Here is a 20,401-nt window from a genome sequence, read left to right as displayed (position 1 = left end):
AGATGCGCACACAGCGAGCTAGACTATAATTAGAAAGAATGCCCCTCAATGTAGTCGGAAAGTTAAGGCTTACTTGCAGTCTAGCAGACGAATTCACCCCAGAATCTCCGTCCCGCACGTTAGAGTCAGAATTAACCCTGTAGGAACTTCGTTTCTATTGAAAAAAAGAGCACGTTTCCAACTAAAGGCAGAACCTTTGAAGCATATGAATTTCAAAAGAAATAAGAGGAGCAACAAAGAGCTAAGAGAAAAAACGAAGTAACAATGTGATACTAGAAAAACATTTACTTCATATCAACAAGATACTAGAAAAGTATCGGTGTTCTACCAGTCAGCCGCCTAAGCCGATTACTCTCCGCCTAGATAAGGCAGCAAATTAGTCGGTGCCTAGTTCCTGCCTGGGCACTTATGCGGCCGACTAGTTGGTGCCTAGGCGCTAGGCGGCTCTTTTCAGCCTGACAAGCGCCTAGCGACTTCTAGAATATTGAAAAATATTTACTCAAAGTCATTCATTTACTTAGTATGAACATAATATTGACTTATATTTGATAATTAATAAAAGAGAATAAAAAAGCATTTGCAGTTGACTCTGATTCTTAATTGCCGGAATTGCCTAAACGAGGAGCTTCTAGGATTGGTATAATTGATTAATTGGATGATTTTTTCTTAGCTTGGGCTCTATTATGAGTGAATTATTTTATTTATCTTTATATCAAGAGTATACTATTTGAACTCAAAAAAGAATCTCTTTAACCCCAATTTCTTTTTCAATTACAAAATTATTACTCTTGCAGTCCCAATTTCTTTTGGCATTCAATTACAAAATTTAATCGATTAATTTTTTTTTTGTTAAGATTTCATGATTACACAAAACTTTCTTTCATCTAAGGCACAAATGAACACGCTACAAATGAATTCGGGATGTACATGAAAAAAACTATAGATTTTATGAGATAATTTGATTCCTAAGGTCATTAAGAAATTAAAGTTAGTTAGGCTTTGTTTGATAAAATTGCCAGTTTTTGTTTAGTTATTAAAAATAAAAATAAAAAACATGTTTGGTGACCATAATAGCTTTGTTTATTTATTTTTGGGCTACCGAAAGTGTTTTCAAAACAAATGAAAACGCAATTTTTGTGTTTCTAGAATTTCCGTAAACTAGTAGAATTGATTATCTATTTTGTAAACAAAAATAGTACTAACACAAACATGTTTATGGTGCTTGTTTCAAAAAATATTGAAAACAAAAACAAAAAACTGAAAATAAAAGCTTTTCCAAGCAGAGCCTTAATGACTGCAATAAAAGTGATGTCAAGACAGATGAAAGAAAAATAAAGTATGAGACAAATATAAGGTTATTGAGGGCTATATTTGCTAAGTACTACTAATTCATAGATTTTAGGGATAAACTTGTTAGTGAACTGAATTTAACAGTCAAATAAAAGTGAAGAAAAAAAGAGAGAAGAGAATACCATATATACAGTCCCGATCAAATTCACACCTCTTACAATCAGGACCGTCCGCACCTCCTTTTTTCGGATCAAATTTCGATGATTCGCGCTACTCAATATGTTCAAAACGTGATTTTTTAAAGGTAGTAGCTAGAAATCGGCCAAAAAAAAAAAAAATTACCGGGATATATATAGTCCTGATCATATCAGGTATCTCTGAGCTGATCATCTGAACAATTTCTGGCTCTATTTCTCTCTCTCTCGATTACTCTCTCGATTGATTTCCAGAGCTGACTCTCACTCTCTCTTTGAAAATCCTAGGGATTTGTTTGGAAACCAGAGAAGATAACACACACGACCGACGATGACGATTACCCATGACAATGAAGGACAACAAAGACTCTTGACAAATAAGGTATATCTCCGTTTGTGAATTCCAGGAATCTTGAAAAAAAAATTAGGGCTTTTTTGATTGAATGCGAAATTAGGGCTTTTTGTTTGGTCAATAACATTGATTAGAGTAGACAATCCATGATTTCTGTTTAAAAAAAAAATTTGGTAACTAATTTCAGTTAATTGTTTGGAGCCTGTGATCGAAAATGAATCCAGTTTACTAGTTGTGGTTTTTGGTTAATTAGTAGCTGATAACATGGAGTAACAGGGAAGCCTGAAGCTGAGATATAAGTCCACACATGCACACATAATAGAAAGCATTCCTTTTTGTGGTTTTTGGTTAATTAGTAGCTAATAACGTGGAGTAACAGGGAAGAAAGAAATCATATACTCCGTAGGTGTTCACTGATTTCTTCTGGCTTTTCTTGGCTGAGAAAATGAGATACTCCTTGGCTGATTTTGTTTGTGTTGGAATTGGGAAAATCAAATCCAGTAGTTTCTTTGATAATGACAACATTAGGTTGCTGGTGTGGTGGCTTGATAATTATCAGGAAAGAATGTAAGTGTTCGTAAAAAAAAAGGGGCTGAAATTTTTTTTTTTTTACAGGAATACACTCCGTAACTTTCCCAAAATCGATCGACCGTTCGCATCGGAGAAGAAACGACTACGCTAGAGAAGAGATGACTACTCACATCGGAGAAACTCAACAGCTGGTTGATCTCCGCCTGGAACGGAAACGTCTCTGTATGGGCCATTCTCTCTCTACTGTTCTTTAGAAATCGAGTTTTTCAAAACCTAGAGACAAGACGTATCAGGTCACAATCAGTTTTTGAAAATCGAGTTCTTTCTCCGTCAACTCATCGGCAACTCGTACAGTTAAGGTTTTTGTGTGCCTTCGTATGGCGTAGGTTTTTGGGGGTAAGTTCTATCACATTTTAGGTTTTTTAGTGCATTCGTACGGTTTTGACTCCCTTGTTTAGGGTTTTACTCAGCAACTGCTATTGTCAACAATATAGATTACCTTTTGGGTGACTTGAAGAGGAAAAATCCGTCGCGGTGCTGTACGACAGTCACGTCACAGGGAGGAAGAAAAGTACGTATAACATTCTTAAATATTTAATGACAGCTCACTAGATTTGTTCTGTAGTTCGAAATAGCTTTGTAGCTTTGTTCATTGATCTATCTAACTTTCATAAAGTTTAGAGTGGGTCTCCAACTTTGCACACCATGTGTTTGTCGAAATTCCTAATAGAAAACTTTGCACACCATGTTTTCGTCGAAATTCCTTACAGAAGAACCAATATAGCAAAAGAGGACTAGTTGATCTGATTGAGTGAAATAAGTTTCAAAAAATTAGTGACACTTCACTAGATATAACCTCTGTGAGTAAGAGTAATTATTATGAACATCCACTGGATCTGGACGCTAAACACTTTACAAAAAGTGGCACTTTGTTATGAAAACTAGTGAACATTTTCTAGATTTGAGCAAAAAACACTTTTCAAAAAAATTAGTGACACTTCACCAGATATTAGAGAAGACGCGACTCCTCCGACTACTGACATTGGAGAAGCTCAATGGAGAAGACACGACTACTCCGACTACTCTGACTTCTCCGTATCTGCCATTCTGTCTCTACTGTTTTTCAGAAATCGAGTTTCTTCAGAAATAGAGACAAGACGTATCATATAACAATTAGTTTTTGAAAATCGTGATCTTTCTCCGTGAACTCATCAGCAACTCGTACGATTAAGGTTTTTGAGTGCCTTTGTACATTTTAGGTTTTTGGGGTCACATTTTAGGGTTTTTTAGTGCCTTGTACGGTTTTGAGTCCCTTCCTTAGGGTTTTACTCAGCAACTGCTATTGTCAACAATGTAGTTTACCTTTTGGTGGATTCGAAGCTGAAAAATTCATCGCAGCATCTCTAAATTCCACATTGTGCGAACTTTTGCAAGCCCTGCTGCACTGACAGTTACAATGATGAAGAAAAGTACGTATTAACAGTTTTAAATTCAGTTTTCATTCATCATTATGTACACTATGCAACAGCAAAGTATGTGTGTAGACTGCAAAGTTTGTGTCTGGACTGCAAAGTTTTTGTGTAGAGTGCAAAGTTGATATCTAGACTGCAAAGTTTGTGTGGAGAGTGCAAAGTTTGTGTCTAGATTGCAAAGTTTGTGTGTAGAGTGCAAAGTTTGTGTCTAGACTGCAGATTCCATCAGCTGTCCCAAAAAAAACTCTTTGCATTTGCTGCCTTATTATAGAACTAAATTTATAATTCTTCAGCTCCAGATGTTTGAAGAAGTTTTAATAATCTAAGACTAGAGTCTGAACTTTTCATGCTCCAGTCACTTTTTATATGCAGAATCCAAGCCGTGTTTGTCAGAACTAGTGAGACACATTATTAATTGTATAACAATATTTCCAACTACAACCTTAATTTACCATACCTCCGGGCCAGTTTTCAGGATCCTAATTGCAAACTTTGTTTACGGCTTCAATGGTTTCCTTTGTTGAGCACATGAAAGACAACTAACTTAGTATGACCCTGGAGCGACACGACACTAGTCAATGTCAATGAAATCAAGAAGAATAAGATTAAGGATCCTAATATGTGATTTAGCATGAAAAAGGTCAATATTTTTTTTCAATGCATCACAATCTGTGAAGTTGTTTGTGCCAAGAAGCCGGGTCTGCTTTGTTTCAATACTTTGCTTTATTGGTTTTACAATTGTGTGAATGTCTATTTTGTTTTTTCTAATTTTTGTGTGTCCTTTTAAAACTATGCAGCGCTGGCAAAAAGACACGAACACGGATTTTAGGAAAGCTCAAATAATGAGAGTTAAACCCCAACACCAGTGATTCTGCCAGAAACTGAGGTGAATGAGGAAAGAGTTGCACCGATTAAGGTTAGAGTGCCTCAAATGTCAAGAGCAAGAGTACGATCTTAGAGAGAGATTAGCAACAAACATGCAATAATCCCGATCACAACTAGTAAATAAAAAAAAGAAAAGAAAAATGGGTAGAAAAGAGCCTGAAGAACAAGCAGAGGTAGATAAAGAACACACACAAGCAGAACAAACACAACCAACGGGCTCTAACCGGTGCAATTTGCAGTCTATATGTAGAGTACTCAAGGATGCCAAATTGAATGACCGACATATAGCATCCCTCGAGAAAACGCCATTTTGGTTATTGATTGAAGCTATTATGAATAAGAAACTGTTAAGTGATAATTGTAGAAAGTACGATGAATTGGTTCTGAGAGTTTTACAGTCATATGAAGAATATGAAGAAAATATGAAGAAGATAGCAGAAGTTTTATAGTGGGTAATAGAAAGTTGAAGCTAACAAAGGAGCACGTGAAGTTTATTTTTGGTATTTCTTGTGGTTCTGTTGAGGTGGTGGAAACAAATATAAAGAAAGAAAGCGTTGCATTAACCAAGAGGCTTGAAATCAAAGAGGCAATGCTATCAGCACCAGCCATGAAGCAAAAGATCAAGGAACTGAAAAGTAGTGAGAAGGAACAAGATGTGGATGATGTTGTGAGATTACTCTGTCTATACCTTTGTGTAACGCTGTTTTTCTCCAACCAAGGAACTACAGTCAACTGGTCCTATGTACAAGTACAACACATGAAAGATCTCGAAAAAGTGAACCAATATGACTTGGCAGAAGCTATCACAAAGTACCTGTTTATGTCAGTTCACAACAATCACAAAGAGCTTAACGGATCTACCATGCTACTACTGGTAATGAAAACACAACTCTACTCAAATTCTTTGATTTAAAATCACGTTACTTGTGTTATTGATTTTGAAATTTTTTTCTAACCGTATTGGCTTTGCGAGCACACAAAACTCGTAGAAGTAAAAAATCCGAATGCAGTTCCAAGATTGGTCAAATGGAAAATTTCAGACATTCAGAAAAGCCTCAAGGATTTCGAACAACTGAGTCAACTTTCTGGTGATAAAGAGAAGAAGAGACATTATTATTTTATCAGCGGGAAGTTGACTCAGTTGTTCGAAAAACTTGAGGCTTCTGAAATTTTCCATTTGACTACTCTTGGAATTGCATTTGGATTTTTTACTTCTACGAGTTTTGTGTGCTCGCAAAGCTAATACTGCTAGAAAAAAAAATTAAAAATCAATAACACAAGTAACTTGATTTTAAATCAAAGAATTTGAGTAGAGTTATGTTTTCATTACTAGTAGTTCTTTGTGATTGTTGTGAATTAACATAAGCAGGTACTTTGCGATAGCTTCTGTCCAGTCATATTGCTTCACTTTTTCGAGATATTTCATGTGTTGTACATACGACCAGTTGACTGTAGTTCCTTGGTTGGAGAAAAACAATGTTACACAAAGGTATAGACAGAGTAATCTCACAACATCATCCACATCTTGTTCCTTCTCACTACTTTTCAGTTTCTTGATCTTTTGCTTCATGGCTGGTGCTGATAACCTTGCCTCTTTGATTTCAAGCCTCTTGGCTAATGCAACGCTTTCTTTCTTTGTATTTGTTTCCACCATCCCAACAGAACCACAAGAAATACCAAAAATAACCTTCACGTGCTCTTTGTTAGCTTCAACTTCCTGTCACCCACTATAAAACTTCTGCTATATTCTTCTTATGACTGTATAACTTTCAGAACCACTTCGTCGTACTTTCTACAATTATCACTTAATAGCTTCTTATTCATAATAGCTTCAATCAATAACCAAAATGGCGTTTTCTTGAGGGATGCTATATGTCGGTCATTCAATTTGGTATCCTTGAGTACTCTACATATAGACTGCAAATTGCACCGGTTAGAGCCTGTTGGTTGTGTTTGTTCTGCTTGTGTGTGTTCTTTATCTACCTCTGTTTGTTCTTCAGCCTCTTTTCTTTTCTTTTTTCTATCTACTGGTTGTGATCGGGATTCTTGCATGTTTGTTGCTAATCTCTCTCTGAGATCGTACTGACTTTGTGTACACCCACTTGCTCTTGATATTTGAGGCACTCTAACCTTAATCGGTGCAACTCTTTCCTCATTCACCTCAGTTTCTGGCAGAATCACTGGTGGAGGTTATGTTGAGGGAATCACCCAAATCACTTGGTGTAAATGATCCTGTACTCGAGGGTGTTTTATTAAATGGAAACTTTTGTCGAAAATGTTCCTGAGCTCCTTTGTGTTCAACTGGTGTTTCGTATGCCGATTTGCAAGGATAGGAAGCCCCAGTGCATAGTTTTGTAACTGCTCAAACTCTCTCTTCTACTTTACTCACTTATGTGTTTCTGTTTTTTTTTTTTCCCCTGCAAGGATGTTGTGTAAAAAGAAACACTCTTTTTGTAATATAATGCTTGTAAGTCGTCTTTCGAGGGTGTAGCTGAAGTTTGTATAATTTTTGCTGGTACAGGAATGTTTGAAGGATGAGTGTTCTTAATTAAATTTGCCCAGATGCACACACAGGGAGCTAGACTATAATCAGAAACTGAAAAGGATGCTCAACGTAATCGAAAAGGTTACTGCTTAGTTGCAGTCTCGCAGACGAATTCACCCCAGGGTCTCACTCTCGCGCCAAGTGAGAATTAACCTCCTACGAACTTCGGTCCTATTGAAAAATACTATATATAAAAATAAAAATAAAAGTGTTCCCAACTAAACTGATCCCTGTATGTATGATTTTCTAAAGAAATAAGAGCAACATGGCAAAGAGAAGATACGAAATAATGGTGCGATATCAGAGAAATAATTGCTTCATGTCGATAGAGAATAGAAAAATATTTACTCAAATTTATTCACGTACTTAGTATAACATTAGATTAACTTATACTAATAATAATAATAAAATTATTTTCCAGGTAGACTTTTGATTTTTAGTTATAGGAGTCGCCTAAACGATGAGCTTTTTATGATTGGTGGTTGAGTAGTTGGGTGGGTTTTTATGAGCTTGACTCTATGTAAGACTATACTAGTCAATCTATCTTTCTAGTGTGGTTTAGGTAATCAGCCGTGCTACAGTTCCCGACCGAATCCCGACGCCGCGCCGGGCCCATTCCGGCCACCGGACGGTTGATTCGAGCTGTCCAAAAATTCTAAAAAAAAAAAACCGAGTGGGCCTGCGCGAGAATCAACGGCATTCGATGTATGTAGGTGGCCGACCCAAACACACCATTTTTTTGTATGTATTTTTTTTAGAATTTTTGGACAATTCGGATCAGCCGTTTGGTAACCAAAGTGGACTCGGCGTGCCGTCAGGATCCCTTTGGTCGGGTTCCTTGGACTTTCTGTTAGGTAATCATCCTAGATGATATAAAAAGTTAGGTGTTAGGTTTCAGTCTTGAATTTTGTGAAACCCAAAACTACCCTCAACACAAATTTCCATGGTTCTACATTCCTAATTTACCACGTCCAGAATGTGAACAAATTTCCAATTTCGCACCTCCGATAAACTCTCTAAATAACTCGAATTCTTCATCTCCTCTTCCAAAGTCCAATATGCAAATCCCTTTCCCAAGATACACGGGTTCCATTTGACAGTAAACCTATACCTCAACAACTCATCCCTTCTTCTTTCATTGTGTTAAACGCTAATCAGAAAAGAAGCGAACTCCTGTTTGGTGGAGTTTAAGTGCGTAAGTTTCTTTTTGCATGTTTGAAATTGAATTACCGAAATTTATCATGTTTTTGAGATTGATCATTTTCTTAATAAATTGACCATGGTTTAGTCGATTGAGTAAATTATCATGTTTCTGAACAATTTATTATGTTTTTGTTGGCCAAGATGTATGATGAATATATCATGATTCAATAATTGATATATTTTCGGAATTCATTAATGTGGAAAATAAAACTAAAACACCGGATTGAAACTATTTTTTAACATAAACGCGTTCCAAAAAAATATCATATCACCATATATTCGATGAACATAATTTCTTAGCATAGGTAGTGTGTTTGGTAGGACTAAGGGGGTAGTTTTGTATTTTCATCCTTGACATAGATGGCATCAAAGGCTCAGAGAAAAGTAAAAATGGGGCATTGTATACTCATTTTGATGCAAGTTCATCAAATTCTTTTTCTTTCATAATTCTTAATTGAGTAAAGGGAGAATCGAAACTGAATAGTTAATCAGATGAGAGGTTTTTGTCAAATTTTGGAACTTAAAGGTAGGTCTCTGTCACTTTGAGAGATCAATTTCGTTAAGCAGACGAGTTCGGCCTAATTTTCCGGGAGATTTTTGGCAAGATCTTTTTGGTTGCTTTTTGTTAATATTTGCAAGACTCGGGTCAAATTTTTACATCACATTTTCCGTCTCGACTAGAGGATTTGGTATAGTATAATATAGACAAAAGTTGGAAAAAAAATTCAAAAAAAAAACGACAAAAAAAAAGACCAAAAAGTCAAGGAGAGGGAGAGTTTTTGTCAATTTTTAAAACCTGAAAGTAGGTCACTGTCACTATGAGAAACCTCAGGAGAGATCAGTGCAATTTACCCTTTTATTTACTCCCTCCGTCCCAAATTATTTGTCAAATCTGCAAAACGATAACTTAAAAATAATATAATTTTGTAAAGAAAAAATTTAAATTTTTTTCACAAATTAGAAGAACTCATTGATATCTCGTACGTAGTTAAAAAATTTTTGAATTTTTCTTTGCAAAAATTGTATTATTTTTAAGATTTTGTTTTGCGGACCGGACAAACATTTTGGAACAGACGGAGTATCACATAAACCCTAGGAAAATCAGAGGAAACCGCAGCCAACCCCCATTCTACACGAACAAACACTTCAACAAAATCCAGCTTTATCAACACGCCGCCGCCGCCGACAACCGACATGCGCCGCCTGAGCTCCTCCTTCGACCTCCTCCGTTCCGGCCGCCGTACCACCACCATCACCTCCGCCACCATCGCTCTGACCTCGTCGATTCTCACTATCATTATTATTTCAACGTATGCTACCATCACAATTTGCTGAAACAATAACGATCGAATAATCCGCTCTGATTAGATCTCTGCGTTTGTATTATCTGATATATCGGATCGAATATGTTGGTTGCCGTGGCGGCTGCGTTCAAGAGCTGCTTTACTAGCAGTGTGTGCTTGAGGGACTCTGCTCTCCAGTTTCCACCTCCCACGAGGTTAAATCCGAACCATTATCTATCATTTTTAAATATCTGTTTGAATTATTTGGTACTCCTCTGTACAATACGACAAACAACTCCTTACTAGCCAAAACCCCTTGCATTTAGTCCTAGACCTCAGTTGTGAAAAAATAAATGGACTTACCCTAGTTGGTTTGACTTTAAACAAAATACGAACCTTTTCTCAACTGGTAATTAATTTTTGAGTTTGAAACATTTTTTCGTTGTGCATTGTTTTGGACAGAAGAAAAGTTTTAGGCCTATTTATCTTCAAAGATTAGCTACTGGCAATCTGAAGCTAAAATTGGTTATTCTCTTGCTGCAATTATTTCAAGAAAATGTGCTATGCTAATGCAGTTTCGTTTGGTTCTCCGCAGGAGGAATGCAAAATGGAGGTCCCCACGAGCTGCCGCAATCCCTAATTTTCACCTTCCTATGCGTAGCTTTGAAGTGAAAAACCGGTAACCTCCTATGATATGCTTGTTCATGTGTGGTGTAGGAATAGGACTATACTGGCTGTGAGCTGACTGGTTTCTCCTATTCCTTACCGCAAGATATGGAAGGGTGGGATTGTTTCTTTTTTACATTTATGTCGTATGAGGACTGGACAATGGCTTTCGATTTCCATTCCTCTTGTGCATCCACCAACTGGTAACCTATTCAACTATTGAGATATTAGCATTTTGAACCACTCCTTTTGTTTCAATTTTTACACGAAGATGTTACATCTACAGCCCTTTCTCGTAAAATCTGCATTCCATAAAGGACTAAGTACATAAGAAAGTAAATTGAAATGTTATGGTAAATTTCTTCTTGGATATTCACCAAATGACCTGTAGTGACACCAACAATTTTATATCATCTTACCAGGGTGTTCGAAAATTCTTTATTTTATGTCACATTCCTTATCATACATTTGTATTCTAGGAAAAATTGGCATTAAGTTACAAGATTTGTCCGAGAGATGGTTATATGCTCTTTTTTTTACGTACACAGGACATCTGTAGAGGACATCAAGGCTCTGAGATTAATTACTGCAATCAAAACTCCATATTTACCAGATGGCAGATTCGATCTTGAAGCCTACGATGCATTGGTGAACATGCAGATAGAACACGGGGCAGAAGCTGTGATTGTGGGCGGCACAACTGGTGAAGGTCAATTGATGAGCTGGGATGAGCACATAATGCTTATTGGTCACACAGTGAACTGTTTTGGGGGATCAATCAAGGTTATCGGAAACACGGGAAGCAACTCTACAAGGGAAGCAATCCACGCAACTGAGCAAGGTTTTGCGGTCGGAATGCACGCCGCTCTCCACATCAACCCTTACTATGGCAAAACCTCCTTGGAGGGTTTGGTTTCTCATTTTAATAGCGTACTCCCTATGGGCCCCACAATTATATACAACGTGCCTTCACGAACTGGGCAAGATATCCCTCCGCTTGTAATTCACAGTGTGGCAAAGAGTGCCAATTTGGCAGGTGTAAAAGAGTGTGTTGGAAACGACCGGGTGGAGAATTATACGAAAAATGGAATTGTGGTGTGGAGTGGGAATGATGATGAATGCCATGACTCTAGATGGAGCCATGGTGCTGTTGGAGTTGTTTCAGTCACCAGCAATTTGGTTCCAGGTTTGATGCATGAGCTTATCTTTGGGGGAAAGAACCCTTCTCTAAATGCAATGGTTTTGCCTTTAATGAAGTGGCTTTTCCAAGAGCCTAATCCCATTGGCCTAAACACAGCATTGGCTCAGCTTGGGGTTGTGAGGTCAGTTTTCCGGCTACCTTATGTGCCGCTTCCCTTGGCAAAGAGGGTGGAATTTGTGAAGCTTGTGAAGGAAATTGGGCGGGAGAATTTTGTAGGTAAAAGAGATGTCCAGGTTCTTGATGACGATGACTTTATTTTGGTGGGTCGGTATTAGTCTGAGGTCAGTTTGGTATTTTACTTTTCTTTCGGGATTTGTTCGCTTTAGACTATGAGTTGTGTTTCTTAACTTGCTAGCAAGTTATTGAAGATAAAAATTTGTCCTAAATTAAATGCACTACTATGGTTTTATTATGGCCATTAGAAAATAAAGCATGGCTTATTTTTTGGTATATTCGATCCCCAGGTTTTATTTGCAGTTTCCTTTTTTCCCTCTGCGTTTTTGCATAAGCTATACATGGTATGCATCTTTTCAATGTGCCTAAATACATGGGGTAATGGGAATGCTTCATTATATGAAGAGATTTGATGACAAATGTTTTGATAGCAACTCTGGGCAGCTTCTGCTATATGCATGGGGTTATCAACATGCTTTGAGTTTGTTTCCTCTTCTGTAGGTAACATGTTTTCTACTTGTTTTGAGTTTTCTGTAGAGTTGGGAAACAGTCTTATCTTTTGCGAGAAATTCACAAGTCAGTTAGACACCCCTGACCTAGCGCAGGAGAAACACACCTACTGCCTAGGGCTGTCCATCGGTCGGGTTCGGGTCGAGTCGAGCCCGACCTGACTATTTGTCGGATTATGAAATATGCACCCGAAACCGACCGAACCACTGGTCGGGCTCCGACCGAAATGAGATCGGGTTGTAGCTGTCGGGTTCGGTCGGGTTGTCGGACCCAAAAAAAAAAACAAACTTCATAGTTCATACAGAAATCAGGAGTAAGAGATCGAGGAACCCATATGCATACAGATCGAGGAACCCATCAATATCAGTAACATCACTTGCTATTTCAAAACATAAATACACTAATAATCAAGAACATCAACCTTCAAAAACAACTGGTCGAACAAGTGCACTGAGAACGCCATCGTCGTCAACAGAGTGCCGCCGCCGTCGATCAAAGAAGACGAGAATGGCGACCAACGAATCCCAGGAATCCATGCGCAGATCTTGCGATTTTTTAAGCGAACGGAGGAATCTTGGTGAGGGAATTTGAAAACCCTTGGATTCAGTCAAGGTGGAGATCGAGAGGGTGAGGGTCGATTGGATTGGGACTTGGGAGAGAGAAGGGGGAGGGGAGATTAGGGTGGGGGCTGGGTGTACTGTACTGCTGTTTATGTAGAGAGAGAGAGAGGCGGAACTCAGGAACCGGAAAAGTGGAAAGGGGAGGTACTGAGGTGGGTATTAGGGTTTTTTTTTGCTTTTATAATAGAAATATCGGTCGGGTTCGGGTCGGATGGAAAATAATCCCCTACATCCGACACCCGACCGACACACACATTTTTTCTCAGATTTCGACCCGAACCCGAACCGACCACCCGATCAGAACCGTCCGATAGCTGTATTTTGGATCGGGTCGGGTTGTCGGGCGGGCCGGGTTGATGGACAGCCAGTACTGCCTCTGGGGAAAGCAACACAAGTTTCTTTCGCACCTCTATCGTTATTCACGCTTCAACCCATGCAGACTATCGGTCTGGCGATCGGCAAATGATCTGTTTCCGAGTCGTCTCAAATAGAATGTAGAAAATTGCTCAACCACGACTGTTTCCAGTCTCTTTCTTTGTGCATCAGCTTCATTACCAGGAGGACATGAACAATGGAATACGAACGAAAGATTGAAAATACTAAATATTGATAGAATTGGAGAATTTGTTTAACAAGTATTTGAGGTGACCTACATTCAAAACAGAGAAAAGTCGTAGCACCTAGAACATTTTTCAGATTTTACGAGTAATGAAGGTCGCATAATCGGCCTTGGCGGCTGAGGCATGGGGAAAGACGGAGGCTATTAGAGCATCTGCAATGGGAATAATCAAAATCGATAACCAAAATGTGTCACGTCAGCATTTGATTATCCATTTAGTTCATAATCAAACCTAACAAACTTGATCTCCATATTGGTTATTTTTGTATCTCTATAAAAAAAACCCCCACAATACGCAATGCATCTATGTCCAATTGCAAACGAGTTCCAATCACGCACCCGACCACATCAAATTAATTCTAATATGAGGTGTTTTTTAATTTTTTAGTTTTGAATTTGGTTATTGGGTTTGGTTATTGAGTTTTGGTTATTGGTAAAAGTTGTTAAGTTTGGTTATTCAAAGGTCAAAATTTAATGAGTTGCTAAGAGGTTGCTAAGTTTGGTTATTACAATGTGAGCACTTTTTTAAGCAAATATTGCTAATTTTAGCAACTTTTTAGTTTTGATTATTACATTGTTGATGCTCTTATAGAATCGAATTGTGAAGTCCTAGTGAATCTTCTACTGCAGCCTAATTCGAGGAAAACAAACTGGTCTATCCAAAGCTAGTATTTCAGTAGATGAGATGATGATATTCTCTCTCTCTCTCTGCTACGCACTTTTGGGAACGCCACGCCAAGATTACAAGCGTGGTTTCCTTCCCGATCACGGTAAGATTAAGGGGCACTTTCACCATTTCTTGGAACTTTCTAACTTTCCGTGAAATCGGTACAATCCGATCCGATCCATACGTTATTGATTGGAATGGGGATTAATGGTCCGGACATAGATTTAAAATTTAAAAAATCGTGACTCGCGGTTCAGATATGGATTTTCATTTTAAAATCATGGATTAACCGAACTGGACCGTGAGATATTTATTATATTCAAATAATTATGTGTGTGCATGTATAAATAATTGGATCATTATTATATTTCATTGTGGTTTACCTTCATATTTTTTCTTGGTCTATATTATTCGAGTTATAGCAGTCCTAGTATTTTAAACTATTTTAGTACTACTATTTATTAATGTGATAGACTGGATATTCATATAAAACCTAGGCGTAAAGGTTATACGTATAGTCCTAAGGCTAAAATTTAAACCTTAATTCCTAACCTGCATTACTATTGCACTTGAACCTTCAATGATGGATTTCTAATGATGGAAATATAGACTAAATCTGTCAATCAGAAATGCAGAATTCAGAAATTGCTAAATTTTTTTTTCCTCTTGATGGTTGCTTATTTTCTTATGATATATAAATATGTGGATAAAATCGTAGTCGATCCATGACTCACGAATTGAATTGGAACCGAACCGCAGGACTTTTGCTCCGAACACGGATTGTATTTTTTAAAAATCATGACGCGCGGATTTGGATCTGGACCGTGAGCAACCCTAGATACTAAATAAACCCCACAAAAATGTACTATGATGGATAAGGGTGTTATACACCACGTGGCAATACCCAAGACCGGTGAATAACATTAAGTCTAACCTTACCGCACGTTTGACCGCATCCCGCGTGGGGCCCACCTCAATTTCAACCAATATCGGTACATATATTTTCTAAATTCGTAGGAGCGAAATTGAACAATTAATATTTTAAAATTTATGAGTATTTTTTTTTGAAATCTTGGATGCAATCAAACCATGCAGTAAAACCCATAAATTCTAAAATATTTTCTTACGAGATTTTGAAAAAAATCAACTACAACGGATATCAGTAAAAATCCTGCGGCAAGGGTAGCACGGCTGACTGACCGAATAAATACTCTCTTCATCCCTCTCATCAGCCAATTTTTTCGCGTCTCGAACAACAATGGTCTAACCTTTTTCCCCGACCTGTCTCACCCAAACACCACCGTTTCTGTCACTCGGGATATAGTATATTTAATGAATATGATTCCACCTTAAAACGAAAGCCTCCATTGACGAAGCTTAAAACATACTTCACAGGCACAAGCAATGGCTTTTTCCGACTTCATGATAAGAAGATCATCAAAGCTCCCTCGAAAGTGTTCCCTTTTTCACTACCCTAATCCCCAATTGAAGGCCTCTTCATCCGCGGCTCGGCGGCCTCGTATACACACCGAGTTAAACGATTCCGCCATAGCCAAACAACAGTACGGCGGTACGATTTTGAACTACTGGCGTGCCGAGTGGCGGAACTCGGTGACTCGGACGATGTCGCCTGCTCGGCGGTACCGGCATTGTCCCGAGCAAGTGGCGCTGATGACGAGCTCGAAAAACTTCACGTCGAGTTTGGGCGGCGAGTCGCGAGAGAAGGGAGGGGCATTGGGGATTCAAAAGACTACTATTCGGGAATCCAAACTGAAAAATTCCTTGTTATTAGCATTACACAAAGTCAAGCTTCACTTATTTGGCCAATATGATTACTCTGATATGTGTGGATGCTATTTATTAATGTGGAAGAAGTTGCTCCGGGCACCTAAAATTGTACTATTTTACGGTGGTTTATGTACCACCCTCTTTGACACTCAGTTGAAGAGGATTCCTTATTCCAACCGATACCATTTGCTTCCTACACGGTTTGGTTCGTTCGGACGTGCCACGTTAGAGGATTTGGAGGAGTCCTACAAAGGTTTCATTCTCCCTCCAAACAGCCCTCAAACCGTTTGTGTGAAGTCGATATTGGAGGAGATAGTTCAAGCAATGCACAGCGGATTAAGGCTGCCTGACAGCGGAAAACGGTGTACAAGATTCGATACAGAGCACTTGGATGGAATGAAATGGGAAGTGATGGTGGTGGATACAAAAGATGATGGAGTTGATGATGTCTGGTGTTTCACTAATGGTACCCTTGTGGTGACTAATAGTCTTCTTGAAAAACTCCAATCCGATGCAGTGGTAGCAGCCAGCCTTGGGCATGAGGTACATTTTCTAGCAGTGTCATTTGATTGATTCATTGGAACCCCTATTTGTTATTGTGTAATTTTTTCTGAAAATAACCAAAATACTTCAAGAAACACTAGACATACGTTTCTGGATTTTCACAAGCTATATTGATGTATACTATGAAATTCGCTTTGGTTCTTTTCTTCGAAAAAACAAGAAAACGAAAACAATTCCTACTTTCCACATTATGTTTTGGTACAACAGTTCCACATAATTACAAGTTAGGATTGAACATTGTTTCCTCGCTCAGGTTGGGCATGTGGTAGCTCGGCATATCTTAGAACATTTATCGAGGTGTCTACATATTGTCGGTACCCTGCCACTGCTCATGTTCATACCCTACTCTGAAGTACCGCTCGCCCTTGTGTTTAGCTTTATCTCCCGGCGGTATATCTTTGATTTAATCCCCTATCCAATGCCTAAAATTTTGTTTTCGTTGTTTAATATGTTTGGTAGGTAATTTCTGTTTTGATTTTGTTATTGGTTAGGCATGAAATGGAAGCAGACTACATCGGGTTGATGTTAATGGCCTCAGCTGGGTATAACCCACAGTTGGCACCACCACTTTGTGAGTACTTTGCATGACCAATATCCACCCTTAGGTGGTTTATTTGCTAGTCTATTCTTAAGTCATCCATCTTGGCGTAAGAGAGCAAAGAAGCTGAAGGAACCTAAGGTGATGGAACAAGCTGTGGCCATATACAAGGAAGTCAAAAGTGGCCTTGGGGTCAGAAGTTTCATTTAGGATACGCTATTTCTTACAATTGAAGAAGAGTACATGCATCTGATTGGCATACGCCTAGTTTCAAGCAAAGGAGCAAATGCCATTTGTGTAGTTTTCTCCTTTCTTTTTTTGAAGAGGGGTTTAGGGATGTAGTTAGGAGAGTGTTTTTTCTTAACCTTCCTCAGGAAGGAATTAGGCTATCCAAATTGAAGCCAAGCACCACAGCTGGTATGGAGGTGCCTCATCCACTGGGACCCCACGGTTTGTCTTTGGTAGTCAGGAAGAAGCAAAGCATATTTTTTTTTCCTGTCATTGTAGTGGAGGGTTTGTGTCTATCAGCTACTTACGGTTGGGTTTCTTGTGTCGCTAATTTTTAGGTACTTCGTTGTGACTTTCTTATATGGGCGTGTCTTGATTGTTGAGATTCATTAGAGAAATCCATATGGTCACATCTTGACAAGTTTGATCTATCGGCTAATCAGTTCCAAATTTTCAATTGGTGAAATAAATATAGCAGTTTTTGCTTGTGTACGTACATACCATCATGATTCCATATTGATAAACGAATATTAGTGGCATGGCAGAAATTGAGAATAGTTTTGCGGAAATTGGGAGTAGTTTATAGACAAACAGTATTTACCTGTAGTGTTGAGGCTTGAGACCTGGGACCCGGGAGCTAAGATGGGTATTATCGTCCATGGTATCGGTCATAATTATCCAAGGGTGCTCCATGATCTTCTAAAGAGAGCCGCTGAGACGAGTCCTTCACGAGTAGCTGCAAAGTTAAAGCAGCGAATCCATTCATTGCAATCATACTTATAAGGCTAACACTCAAAATGATGAGACACAAATAAGTAGACTTACGCGACTAATGAAAGAACCAACATTGAGGGAATGAAGCAATGGCCATATACGGGGGAGTGACAAGCAATGGCCGCATCCTGACAAGTTCGATCTATCTGAGCTTATCAGTTCCAAATTTTCAATTGATAAATACAGTGCTTTATGATTGCGTACATGTACACCATCATGATTCCATGTCGATAAATGAATTTCTGTGGCATGTGCAGAAATTGAGAATAGTTCAGGACAGAGAATTGTATTAGTATCTTCCATGTTATCAGCATTCATAATTATCCAAGGGTACGTTCTCCTGATCTTCTGAAGAAAGAGCCTCTTGGACGAGTCTTTCAAGAGCAGCTGCAAAGTTTGAAGGCGAATCCTTTCATAGCAGTCGTACTTATGAACATAAAATTAAAATGATGGGACGCGAACAAAGAAGCTTACACAGCTAATGAGATTTTTAGCTTCACAATCCTGTATTCAATTCGAAGTTACTATATTATCCACCTTTCAACCCGTTGGCGATAGGATATATCTAAACACCACATGAATCCCCAAAACACAAGAGAACAAAACGAATCTGTTCCTCACCTTTCGATTGTATCAGCTTGGCTCTCAGACTCAAGTGGAGGGACACCATACAAGAACTCATACAAAAGGACACCCAAAGTCCAATTATCAACTGAATATAAGTGTGTGGTTTGTTCTCCGCCATTTCCCGTGCAAGGTAGTCCGGTGATCCACAGTCCACACGTTCTTCATCTCTTGCCTCTGGATTGTGCAGACCACCCGATGTCAGCAATCTTCAGACCACCCTGCCATCTGATCTCGAAACTCGCTTAACATGGTGTGGCATTATCTTCATTCTGAATCGACGTAAGCATGGTTTTCAGTAGTCGTAGATATGACAACTTAAGATTCCAACAGCCCGAGCCAAACGGCTGAACTGCAGGTTAGTTTTGTTCCCGTCGAATTGCAGGTTTTTTATTCATTGTACTTTGGTAACCACTAATGAGTGATCGCAGGAAATGTAAAAGGCTGGTTCCAATTGCATTGTTTTATGCCTTCTTACGCAGATCTCATATGTTCAAATGAGAATAAAGGAGTTGATACTTGATGGATTGAAAGAACTTCTCTACGGTAGTTACTTACACTTTTTTTTTTAATCTCTCTCCAGGAATATGCAAAAATCTCAAACCTAATAAGCCCCAAACCTTTGTTTCTTGAGGATTTTTTTTTGCTGATTTTGTTGTTGAATTTAGGGAGCCATGTGCTTGGAGGTAGGGCTCTAAACGAACCGAGTAGCTCGTGTGCCTGGCTCGGCTCGTTAAGGCTTGACTCGTTTAGTAAACGAGCTGAGCTCGAGCTCGAGTTTTCTGCTCGAGCTGCGGCTCGTTCGACAAAAGTTCGGCTCGTTAAGGGTGGCTCAACTCGATTAAAGAGGCTTGTTTAGTAAATGACTCTACTCGGCTCGATAAGGGTCGAGCTAGAGTTTTTGGCTCGTTTAATAAACAAGCCAAGCCGCAGCTCGTTCAACAAAAGCTCGGCTCTTTAAGGATGGCTCGGCTCAATTAAAGAGGCTCGTTTAATAAATGACTAGCTCGGCTCGGCTCAACTTGTTAATAGCCCTACTTGGAGGGACGAACGGGAGATAAAGCATGTATGCACTCTAGCCAGAATGGAGCCCAAATAATTGGGCCTAGTACTTTTCTTGGTGCTTAAAATGGAAATCCATGTATAGTATCCGTAACCTCTGTTAGGAAGTATAGCTCCGTCACACCACCCCACACCACACTATTTATAGGGGACTCCATCACACCTGTGTGACCGAAGGTAAAGTCTCACCGTATGTAGATGATACTCAATTCTGTTACCAGGGTTTTTGAAGGGACAATAGTATGTAAATATCAGCTCCCCCAGCATTATGTTTCCTGTTTTAGGAAGAAAACCAAAAATTACCGAGCCCTGCTATGGGTTACTGGGTACACATTTGGTGTGCACCAAATGTACACCGCGTTTCATGGAACCTACTTCGACGTCTCACAAAAATGATCAGAGTCGTTTAATTTTTTAAATGTAATGTTATAAGTATCGTTGTAAAAAGCCAGCTCCGTCGGATATCGGTAGAGGCTTGATCAATTTTACACCTAATTTTTTGTCAACAAATTGGGCGCATAATCAATCAAACATTGGGCATAGAATCAATCAAGCATTTACCAATATCTGATATAGCTGATTTTTTAAAGGTATGCTTAAAAAAGTGTTTT

At 38.8% G+C, this 20,401-nt stretch overlaps 2 protein-coding genes and 1 long non-coding RNA gene across 3 annotated transcripts; all 3 read left to right on the top strand.

The window, feature by feature from the left end:
* The first annotated feature begins 1,669 nt into the window (after positions 1-1,669).
* On the top strand, positions 1,670-4,987 carry LOC131326492 (uncharacterized). The gene is made up of 5 exons (XR_009200007.1): positions 1,670-1,866; positions 2,452-2,763; positions 2,862-2,938; positions 3,725-3,836; positions 4,637-4,987. It is a non-coding gene; the product is annotated as an uncharacterized LOC131326492 (long non-coding RNA).
* A 4,564-nt stretch (positions 4,988-9,551) lies between these two features.
* LOC131326491 (4-hydroxy-tetrahydrodipicolinate synthase, chloroplastic-like) lies at positions 9,552-12,072 on the top strand. The gene is made up of 3 exons (XM_058359286.1): positions 9,552-9,970; positions 10,351-10,434; positions 10,970-12,072. Exons 1-3 carry the CDS (start codon positions 9,879-9,881, stop codon positions 11,895-11,897), a joined length of 1,104 nt encoding a protein of 367 aa, XP_058215269.1. The 5' UTR covers positions 9,552-9,878; the 3' UTR covers positions 11,898-12,072.
* Positions 12,073-15,471: 3,399 nt separating this feature from the next.
* LOC131326620 (mitochondrial metalloendopeptidase OMA1-like) lies at positions 15,472-17,976 on the top strand. Its single transcript, XM_058359465.1, has 3 exons — positions 15,472-16,543; positions 16,818-16,954; positions 17,056-17,976. The coding sequence occupies exons 1-3, from the start codon at positions 15,617-15,619 to the stop codon at positions 17,150-17,152; spliced, it is 1,161 nt and encodes a 386-aa protein (XP_058215448.1). The 5' UTR covers positions 15,472-15,616; the 3' UTR covers positions 17,153-17,976.
* The last annotated feature ends 2,425 nt before the right edge of the window (positions 17,977-20,401 follow it).

This window comes from Rhododendron vialii, chromosome 5a (genome assembly GCF_030253575.1).
Source record: "Rhododendron vialii isolate Sample 1 chromosome 5a, ASM3025357v1".
NCBI classification, from domain to species: domain Eukaryota; kingdom Viridiplantae; phylum Streptophyta; class Magnoliopsida; order Ericales; family Ericaceae; genus Rhododendron; species Rhododendron vialii.
Note: the sequence above shows the minus strand (reverse complement) of the source record. Positions and strands in the feature narration are given on the sequence as shown.